This window comes from Phytophthora cinnamomi (genome assembly GCF_018691715.1).
Source record: "Phytophthora cinnamomi strain GKB4 chromosome Unknown Contig89, whole genome shotgun sequence".
Taxonomy (NCBI): Eukaryota; Oomycota; class Peronosporomycetes; order Peronosporales; family Peronosporaceae; genus Phytophthora; species Phytophthora cinnamomi.
The window spans coordinates 25,116-35,793 of NW_027151022.1; the positions used below are offsets into that span (position 1 = coordinate 25,116).

Below are 10,678 nucleotides of genomic sequence, written 5' to 3' on the forward strand. Positions count from 1 at the left end.
TTCAAGGTGGTGTTTGATGGTGCTGAAATGCACATCGCACAGAAGAAGTCGAAGAAAATCGTGACTTCCGCGGACCTGATCGACGGCCTCTACTGGCTCCGAGTCCCAAGCTGCGCTGCGAATTCGGTGTCCAAGGCGTCGGTCAACGCGGTGGATATTCATGCGCGTTTGGGTCACGCGCCGAATGACATTCTTCGGAAGATGGTCTCAAGCGGCATGGTGACGGGTGCGAAAATGCCGACATCATCGAAGAAGTCAAGCCAATGTCGTGGGTGCCAACAAGGGAAAATGGTGCAAAAGCCCTTCCCAAGCAACCCGAACAAGCGCAAGTACATGCCGTTCGAGTTCCTCCACTTCGACATCTGCGGGCCCATGGAGGAAGAGTCGCTGGGTGGCAGCCGCTACTTGCTGCTCATCACGGACGAAGCCAGCGGCTGCATGTCGGGATTCTGTCTGCGAGCCAGGTCGGAGAGTGAAGGCTGCTTGCGCCGATTCATCACCAAGGTGGAGAAGCAATTCGATGCCAGGGTGAAGTTCGTGCGCCATGACGGAGCCAAGGAGTTCGCGACCACCCGCTCTTGGCGTACTACGAAGACCACGGCATCGAAGTGCAGCCCACGGTTCGGTATGCGCACCAAACCAACGCGACGGCTGAACGCGCCAACCGAACCATCGTGACCATCGGCCGCAGCATGCTTCACTACGCCGGGTTGGACAAGACGTTCTGGGCGGAAGCAGCGATGACGGCGATCTACATCAAGAATCGTCTGCCGTCACCCAAGTCGCCCGACAAAACTCCGTTCGAGATCGTCTACAAGTCCAAGCCCAACGTCAAGCACATGCGGATCTTCGGGTGCAAGGCCTACGTTTTGACGCCGAAGGAGAAGCGACTCAAGTGGGACCCGAAAGCTCGTGAAGGAATTTTCATGGGTTACGAGGAGCGTTCCAAGGCGTATCGAGTTTATGACATCGAGGCGGGGCAGGTGGTCATCTCTCGCGATGTCACATTCGATGAGTCAAGCTTCGACGACTCCACGGCTGCTGATGGTGAAGAAGTCAACCGACTTACCGACGTTTTCGACGACATGCAAGTCTCCGACGACTCCGGCACAAGGGTGTTCACGCAGGCGGGGAAGCGCAAATCGCGTCCGGACAACCAAGATCGCGACAATGTTCGGCGTCCTCGTCGCAGTGCTGGACTCGAAGAAGCAAGTGCGCCTGGACGCTCGGAAGATGAAGACCAACGTGAATCTACGGCGACACAAGAAGCAAAATCGGAAGAAAACGATGAAGACGGCTCGACTCCGCCCATGTTCTGGCGTGCAAGTGCGAATGCGGTGGAAGCAAGTGACAGCGCGGAGCCGAAGACGTTTCAAGAAGCTGTGAACGGACCAGACCAAGTCCAGTGGCGCAAGGCAATTCGCGCCGAACTCAAGTCGATGCGGCTGCGAGGTGTTTTCCGCGCCGCCAAACTGCCCAACAACCAGCGCGCAGTCGGTACCAAGTGGGTGTTCAAGATCAAGCGCAACGCGGACGGATCGATCGAGAAGTTCAAGGCTCGGCTCGTCGCGAAAGGCTTCGTGCAGAAGTATGGCATCGACTACACCGAGACGTTTTCGCCCGTGGTCAAGTACGTCACGCTGCGAATGATCATTGCGGTTTGTTGCAGGGTACTGAACCTTGGTACACTGTACCAGGGCCGAGGTACCCGAACCGGTTAACCGAACCGGTCCAATACGACCACACGTTGATTAGACGAGTAGGTTGATTGGACGAGTAGTGTAGAATGATGGTTGATTAGACGCACTAGTTGATAGGACGCACGGCCGCGTGTCTTTAGCACTAGCCTAGGGTGTAAGCTCCAACAATCCAATCACTTCTGAATTTCGATTCAACCCCCCAAGTGACCTTCCTCGCCTCGCCCCAAGCCTCGGCGGTGTCTACGACCAAGTCTCCAAGTGCAAGATCCCAGTACGACCTTCTTCAGGTTATGAGCCCAAGCACCATGTCCTCTGTCCAAGACACCAAGATCTCCATCGACAAGTTCAACGGCGACAACTACGCCACGTGGAACCGCTACATGCGTGGCGTGTTCCTGACCAAGTCGGTGTGGAGCGTCGTGAACCGCGAGACGAAACCAAGCTTCGCGGACACGAGGGCCAAGGACGACTACGTCAAGTCGAGCAACATCGCGTTCGGCCTGATGTTGCTCCACATGGATGCTGACTACCATCATGTGGTCGACGACTGCGAGGAAGCGTGGTGGCCTGGACGCGACTGCGTTCGCTCTACGGGGGTCGCAGAAGGCTGGACGCATCTACCTGAAGCGCCAGCTCTTCAGCATGGAGATGGCAGAAGGCGGCAATGTGCTTCATCATTGCAATGAAGTCCTCAACATCAGCGCCAAGCTCAGCAACATCGGCGCCAAGATGGAGGATGAAGACGTGGCGATCTGCTTGCTCAGGAGTCTGCCCAAGAGTTTCGAGAACGTCGTTCTCAACTTGGAGATGAGCAACGCAGAGCTGCGCACTCAAGATGTGATCAAGGTGCTCACGAATGAGCACATCAAGCGGCAGGGCGAGAAGACGGCTCAGGTGAAGATTGAAGACGCTGCGAGGGCCTTCAATGCCGAGCGTGAAAGTCGCCACTGCACGTACTGCGGAAAATCGGGGCACGTCGTGGAAAAGTGCTGGACCAAGCAGAAGGAGAGAATCGAGGTGCACGACGTGGCCGGTCTGGTCGCGGTGCGAACAACGTCCAGTGGCGTGACGACAGCGATGACGACTGCGTCGCGTTCGCGGTCTCTATGGAGTGTGGAGTCTCCAGGACCAACAAGTTTCAAGGCTCATGGGCGATCGACAGTGGTGCCACGCACCACATCTGCAACGACAAGGCCAAGTTTGTCGACATCAAGGTGTGCGACGAAGGTGAACTCACGGTCGCCAACGGCAACACGGCCAAGATCATGGGAGTCGGGACGGTCATGCAGCGGGTCACTTTGCCCAACGGCAAGGAGCGCGACATCCGCATTCAAGATGCACTTTACGTGCCAAGCATGAACAAGAACCTGCTTTCGGTGCCGCAGATCAACCGAAGCGGACTGTTCAAGGTGGTGTTTGATGGTGCTGAAATGCACATCGCACAGAAGAAGTCGAAGAAAATCGTGGCTTCCGCGGACCTGATCGACGGCCTCTACTGGCTCCCGAGTCCCAAGCTGCGCTGCGAATTCGGTGTCCAAGGCGTCGGTCAACGCGGTGGATCTTCATGCGCGTTTGGGTCACGCGCCGAATGACCTTCTTCGGAAGATGGTCTCGCGGCATGGTGACGGGTGCGAAAATGCCGACATCGTCGAAGAAGTCAAGCCAATGTCGTGGGTGCCAACAAGGGAAAATGGTGCAAAGCCCTTCCCAAGCAACCCGAACAAGCGCAAGTACAAGCCGTTCGAGTTCCTCCACTTCGACACCTGCGGGCCCATGGAAGAAGAGTCGCTGGGTGGCAGCCGCTACCTGCTGCTCATCACGGACGAAGCCAGCGGCTGCATGTCGGGATTCTGTCTGCGAGCCAGGTCGGAGAGTGAAGGCTGCTTGCGCCGATTCATCACCAAGGTGGAGAAGCAATTCGATGCCAGGGTGAAGTTCGTGCGCCATGACGGAGCCAAGGAGTTCGCGACCAATTCGCTCTTGGCGTACTACGAAGACCACGGCATCGAAGTGCAGCCCACGGTTCGGTATGCGCACCAAACCAACGCGACGGCTGAACGCGCCAACCGAACCATCGTGACCATCGGCCGTAGCATGCTTCACTACGCCGGGTTGGACAAGACGTTCTGGGCGGAAGCAGCGATGACGGCGATCTACATCAAGAATCGTCTGCCGTCACCCAAGTCGCCCGACAAAACTCCGTTCGAGATCGTCTACAAGTCCAAGCCCAACGTCAAGCACATGCGGATCTTCGGGTGCAAGGCCTACGTTTTGACGCCGAAGGAGAAGCGACTCAAGTGGGACCCCAAAGCTCGTGAAGGAATTTTCATGGGTTACGAGGAGCGTTCCAAGGCGTACCGAGTTTATGACATCGAGGCGGGGCAGGTGGTGATTTCTCGCGATGTCACATTCGATGAGTCAAGCTTCGATGACTCCAAGACTGCTGATGGTGAAGAAGTCAACCGACTTACCGACGTTTTCGACGACATGCAAGTCTCCGACGACTCCGGCACAAGGGTGTTCACGCAGGCGGGGAAGCGCAAATCGCGTCCGGACAACCAAGATCGCGACAATGTTCGGCGTCCTCGTCGCAGTGCTGGACTCGAAGAAGCAAGTGCGCCTGGACGCTCGGAAGATGACGACCAACGTGAATCTACGACGCCGCAAGAAGCAAAATCGGAAGAAGACGATGAAGACGGCTCGACTCCGCCCATGTTCTGGCGTGCAAGTGCGAATGCTGTGGAAGCAAGTGACAGCGCGGAGCCGAAGACGTTTCAAGAAGCTGTGAACGGACCAGACCAAGTCCAGTGGCGCAAGGCAATTCGCGCCGAACTCAAGTCAATGCGGCTGCGAGGTGTTTTCCGCGCCGCCAAACTGCCCAACAACCAGCGCGCAGTCGGTACCAAGTGGGTGTTCAAGATCAAGCGCAACGCGGACGGGTCGATCGAGAAGTTCAAGGCTCGGCTCGTCGCGAAAGGCTTCGTGCAGAAGTATGGCATCGACTACACCGAGACGTTTTCGCCCGTGGTCAAGTACGTCACGCTGCGAATGATCATTGCGGTTGCCAAGTACTTCGGATGGCCGATGGACCAGCTCGACGTGGTGACTGCGTTCCTGTACGGCTTGATGAAGGAGAAGGTGTTCTGCAGCGTGCCTGAAGGCGTGGAACTGGACGACGGTTTCGACTGCGTGGAACTGCTCAAGGCGATTTACGGGCTCAAGCAAGCTTCGCGAGTTTGGAACGAGACCTTCGACGAGTATGTGCGCTCCATCGGTTTTCGCGTGTCAAGCTACGACCCCTGCCTCTACATCAAGGTCGTCGACGGCGAATGCGTTCTGCTGCTGGTCTACGTGGACGACGTCTTGGTGACCGGAAGCTCGGCGGAAATGATCGCGGAAGTCAAGCGCCAACTCAAGTCGCGGTTCGAGATGACCGACAGTGGCAAGTGTTCCTTCATCCTCGGGATCGAGGTGGTCGACAACGCGGATGGCAGTGTTACGCTGAGCCAAGCTCGCTACATCAACGACATCCTGGAGCGCTTCGGCATGCAAGACTGCAAACCCGCTGCAAGTCCGGTCGACATCAGCATGAAGCTAGTCTCAAGCGACGCCATGACCAAGTTGGACGCACCATTTCGCGAGGCTGTCGGTGCACTCATGCACTTGATGACATCGACTCGCCCGGACATTGCGTTCGCTGTCGGCTACGTGTCACGCTTCATGGAGAACCCGCAAGTCGAGCACTGGATTGCGGTCAAGCGCATCTTCCGCTACCTTCAAGGGACCAAGTCGCACGGAATCCGTTTTTCGCCGGGCAAGGACATCGACTTTCAAGGTTACTCGGATGCCGACTGGGCTGGTGATCTTAGTGATCGCAAAAGGAAGGTCGTTTGAGCACTAGATGTCAGAATGCAAAGTGATTGATTTAGGTCCTTAGTTCGCGAACTGCGTGCTACCTCTAAGCCTACTGGATATTCCTGCTGGATACACTCTACTGGATTCCTAACTGGATAGAAGGTCTTCAGCCAATCAGCGAGTGCCACGTAGATGCCCATCCTGTACCCACAATCTTGTACCCACGCGTCCCATCATCAGCGTCCTGTAATCCTCGTCCCATCATCAGCGTCCCGTAATCCTCGTCCCATCATCACACGAATGATGGCGGCACCACTGAGTGAAGGTCACACCGGTACCTTACTGGTACACCGCAGCTGGTCGAGGCGATCCCTTGACAACATTCCCACGCGACTCGACGTCGGCTGCACCTTGGATCCCCAGCTTGTGTCGCAGAACTTCGAACTGCACAGAAGTGATCGCCTTCGTCATGATGTCGGCCAGCATGTCCTTCGTCGAGCAGTACTCCAACACCACCTGACCGTCTTCCACCTTCTCACGCACGAAGTGGTAGCGAATGTCGATGTGCTTGGTGCGCTTGTGGAACTCCGGGTTCTTGGCCAACGCGATGGAGCCTTGGTTGTCCTCGTAGATCTTGATTGCTTCATCGCTTGCCATTTCGCCGAGCTCGCGCAGAAACACCTTGAGCCACACCGCCTCCTGCGTCGCCTCTGACAGCGCCATGTACTCCGCCTCTGTAGATGACAGCGCCACCGTCCGCTGCTTCTTGCTCCTCCAGCTGATGCACCCGCCGTTCATCATGAACGCGTAGCCGCTTGTACTTCTTCTCGATTCGATGTCACCAGCCCAGTCTGCGTCCGAGTAGCCACACACAACTCCGCAGCCGTCACCCTTCGAGAACTCGATGCCATGCGTGGGCGTGGCTTGCAGATACCGGAGCACACGCTTGAGGGCTTGCCAGTGTGGGACACGGGTCGGCGGCGAACTGACTCAGCACGCCTACTGCAGCAGCCAGGTCCGGACGCGTCGCCACCATCAGGTACATCAACGCGCCGACAGCACTCCGATACGGCACGTTCTTCATCGTGTCTTCATGCTTGCAGCCACCCTCGCACATGTTCTTGGTCAACTTAAGTCCTGGATCCTGCGGCGTCTTCACGGGTTTGCTGTCCTGCATGCCGAACTTGCTCAGGATCGACTTGAGAAACTTGGTCTGCCGCATCGTCACCTTGCCGGACTCCAAGTCGTTCTTGATCTCCATGCCGAGGAAGTACGTAAGCTCGCCGAGGTCTGTCATTTCGAACCGTTTGCTGAGTGCGCGCTTGGTCGACTCCATCAGCTCGTCGTCGTTGCTGGCCAGGATCAGGTCGTCCACGTAGATGACCACGAAGATCATGCTGTGTCCGTCGCGTTTCACGTAGACGCAATGGTCGGACTCGCACTTGGTGAACCCCAGCTTCAGCATGAACTCGTCGATGGTCTTGTTCCACATGCGCGGCGACTGCTTCAACCCGTACAATGACTGCTTCAGCTTGCACACGTAGTCCGGGTGGTCTTCATCGACGTAGCCGTCCGGTTGCACCATGTAGATCTCTTCGTCCAAGCCGCCATTCAGGAACGCCGTCTTCACATCCATCTGATGCAGCTTGAGACCATACTTGGCGGCCAAACTCAGCACGGCCCGGATCGACGTGAACTTGGCCACTGGAGCGAAGGTCTCGTCGTAGTCGATGCCGTACTTCTGCGAGAACCCTTGGCCACCAGACGCGCCTTGAACCGTTCGACCTCTCCAGCCTGGTTCTCCTTCACGCGAAACACCCATCTGTTGCCGATGGCCTTGCGTCCCTTCGGCAGTGGCACCACTTCCACGTCTTGTTCTTGAGCAGCGAGTCGTACTCCGAGTCGCATGCTTCCTTCCACTTGGCTGCGTCGCTGGATTCCATCGCCGACTTGAACGTAGTCGGCATCTCTCCCACTGAATCCACGACGTACGCAGCCTCAAAATCTTGACTCTCTTGGGCCGCCGCAGACATCTCATCCAGCGTCGAACGTCCATTCTGCGGCGCATATCGCTTGGCCCTCGGCACCTCCACGGCTTCTTCTAGTGACTGCGTCCGCGGGTGTCGCTTGCTGCCGGGTTCGAAGTCTTCATCCCGCGCAGCCTCATCCTCACTGCCGTCCTCATCCGATTCGGACGGAGTCTCTTCATCCGTGGCATCTTCATCGTCTTCATCTGGAAGACCAATCACCACCTCCTTCGTAGCATACTTGCGTCTCCCACCGTCGAAGACGTCTTCCATGAACTGCGCGTCGCGGCTCACCAACACGCGACCGCTCTCGATCTCTTCAAACCGATACGCTTTCTCGTGCTCCGAGTACCCCAGGAACCGGCAACGCACCGACCGGGCGTCAAACTTGGACCGCTTCGCCTTCGGGACCAGCACGTACGCGTGGCAACCAAACACCTTGAGGTTCGCCAGCAGTGGCTTCTTTCCCGTCCAAACTTGGTGCGGCGACTTGTCGTGGCTAATGGCGCGTGTCGGACACCGGTTCCGGAGGAACGTGGCTGTCACCACCGCTTCACCCCAGTAACCCTTCGACAACCCGGCATGCTCCAACATGCAGCGCGCACACTCCACCAACGTCCGGTTCATCCGTTCCGCCACGCCGTTCAGCTGTGGCGTGTACGGCGGCGTGAACTTCTGCACGATACCACGGTCGCTGCAGAACTTGGCCATCTCGCGCGAAGTGTACTCGCCACCGTTGTCGCTCCGGAGCGTTTTCACACGCTTGCCGGTCTGCGTTTCAGCCAACGCAACGAACTCAGCGAACTTGGCGGCCACCTCCGACTTGTTCCGCATCAAGTACACCACACAGAAGTGCGACTTGTCGTCGATGAACGTGACGAAGTAGCGCTTGCCACCAAACGTAGACGTCTGCATGGGGCCGCACACATCGCTGTGAACCACTTCCAGCACTTGCTTCGCACGGTTTGGAGACGACTTCATGTAGCTCACTCGCGTTTGCTTGCCGAGTGAGCATCCGTCGCACAGCTCCCACTGCTTCACCGACGTCATGTCGATGCCAGAGCCGTAGCCCTTCTTGACGATGGCGTCTAGACCGCCATGGCCAATGTGACCAAGTCGAAGGTGCCAGAGGTACGACGTGGTGTCCCCTTTGCGATCCTTCGAGCTTGCCACATTGGCCTCGTCAGGCGTCACCGGTGTCATGCTCAGCTTGAACAGCCCTTTGCCTTCGCGAGCGCCGAGCTTCCACTTGAGACCCTTCGTCTCCGTGAAGCACCCGTCGCTCTCGAACGTCACAGGCCCGACGTCCTTGGTGAATCTGCCGACGGAGAACAGGTTGCGCGACAACTTGGGAATGTGCCACACATTCGTGAGCACACCCTTCTTGACGCCGCGCGGGGTCTGCATCTTCATCACGATGTCGCCTCTCCCGATCGCTTGCACCACACCGTCGTCCGCGAGATGCACGTCCACCGGCGAGATCTTCTTGTAGTTCCTCATGAACTTCTTGGAACTGGTCATGTGCTGCGTCGCACCCGAGTCGACCAGCCACACCTCATTCGACTTGGTGGTGGGAGCAACACCACCAACCGAGAAGAGGAAGTCGCCAGAGTCGTCCTCACTCTGCGCGACGTTTGCTCGCTGCGGCCTCTGCCGCTCCGCGTTCTCGCGGATTCGCACAGGACACTTGGCGATCCAATGTCCTTGCTCCCCACAGTAGTGGCAGGCGCTGGCCTTGTTGGCGGTCGCCTGCCGTCCCTTGCGCTTGCCGTTGTCGCTTGTCATGAACGCTTGGCCTTGACCGTGCGCGGCTCCGTCGACGCCGCCACCTTGCTCCTTGCGCTTCATGTCCTCATGCAGCAGCCGAGCCGTCACGAGTTCCCACGACAGCGAGTCGGCTCTCGACTCCAACGCCGTGATGAGGAACTGGTACGACTCGCTGAGACTCCCAAGAAGCGTGATCACCAAGTCATCTCGCTGACCGGAGCGCCCACTGCGTCGAGCTGCTCCGCCAGAGTCTTGATCTTGTTGATGTGCTCCAGCACATCATCACCTTCCGCCATCATCGTCGTGAAGAAACGTCGACGAAGGAAGAGCTTGTTGGCCAAACTCTTCTTCTCGAAGTGTCCTTCCAGTTTTGACCATGCATCGTACGCATCCTTCGCCGACCGGACCAGCGGCAGCTGCGAATCTTCCATCGCGAGACAGATGATCGCCAGCGCCTTGCGAGACTTCCTCTTGAACGTCGTTTGGTCCAGCGTAGTGGCGCAGTGCTCCAGCTTGATCTCTCCACTTGTCACTTCCCACAGGTCTCGTTCCTCGAGCACCATCGCCATCTTGAACTTCCACGTGTGGAAGTTGGTTCCGTCGAACTTGTTGATGCGAGAGGTCGTGGTCGAGGCGGCGTCCATGGCGAAAGCGTAGTCGGAGTCTTCAGCAGGAAAACGGGGCTTGGGCTCATAACCAAAAGGAAGGTCGTTTGAGCACTTGATGTCAGAATGCAAAGTGATTGATTTAGGTCCTTAGTTCGCGAACTGCTTGCTACCTCTAAGCCTACTGGATATTCCTGCTGGATACACTCTACTGGATTCCTAACTGGATAGAAGGTCCTTCAGCCAATCAGCGAGTGCCACGTAGATGCCCATCCTGTACCCACAATCTTGTACCCACGCGTCCCATCATCAGCGTCCCGTAATCCTCGTCCCATCATCACACGAATGATGGCGGCACCACTGAGTGAAGGTCACACCGGTACCTTACTGGTACACCGCAGCTGGTCGAGGCGATCCCTTGACAACAGTTGCTGCAGGCGGAGTCACGCCCGAGTTGAAGATTTTCGAAGACAACCAGTCGTGCATCAAGATGACCAAGAACCCCGTCAACCATGGCCGCGCCAAGCACATCGACATCAAGTACCATCACATCCGCGACGAAGTCAAGCGCGGCGAAGTGATCGTCGAGTACTGCGAGACTGCCACCATGCTGGCCGACATCATGACCAAGGGACTTGCCGGACCACGCCACAAGGACTTGACGGCTGCGCTCGGCGTTCACGCGTGTTCGCATTGAGGGGGCGTGTTGCAGGGTACTGAACCT

At 57.4% G+C, this 10,678-nt stretch overlaps 2 protein-coding genes across 3 annotated transcripts; one reads left to right on the forward strand and one right to left on the reverse strand.

Annotated features, from left to right (window-relative positions):
- Positions 1–288: 288 nt before the first annotated feature.
- Positions 289–10,651, forward strand: IUM83_19645 (Integrase catalytic core protein; the record flags this gene model as incomplete). Of its 2 annotated transcripts, XM_067944703.1 has the most annotated exons (3): positions 289–583; positions 1,234–1,245; positions 10,392–10,651. In XM_067944703.1, 3 exons carry the CDS (start codon positions 289–291, stop codon positions 10,649–10,651), a joined length of 567 nt encoding a protein of 188 aa, XP_067784560.1. The 2 variants fall into 2 exon arrangements, with proteins under 2 accessions (XP_067784560.1, XP_067784561.1); XM_067944704.1 differs by lacking the exons at positions 289–583; positions 1,234–1,245 and having other exon boundaries at positions 10,373–10,651.
- Positions 5,895–9,993, reverse strand: IUM83_19646 (Gag-Pol polyprotein; the record flags this gene model as incomplete). The annotated part of the gene is made up of 4 exons (XM_067944705.1): positions 5,895–6,406; positions 6,525–7,307; positions 7,372–9,508; positions 9,565–9,993. The coding sequence occupies 4 exons, from the start codon at positions 9,991–9,993 to the stop codon at positions 5,895–5,897; spliced, it is 3,861 nt and encodes a 1,286-aa protein (XP_067784577.1).
- Positions 10,652–10,678: the final 27 nt, after the last annotated feature.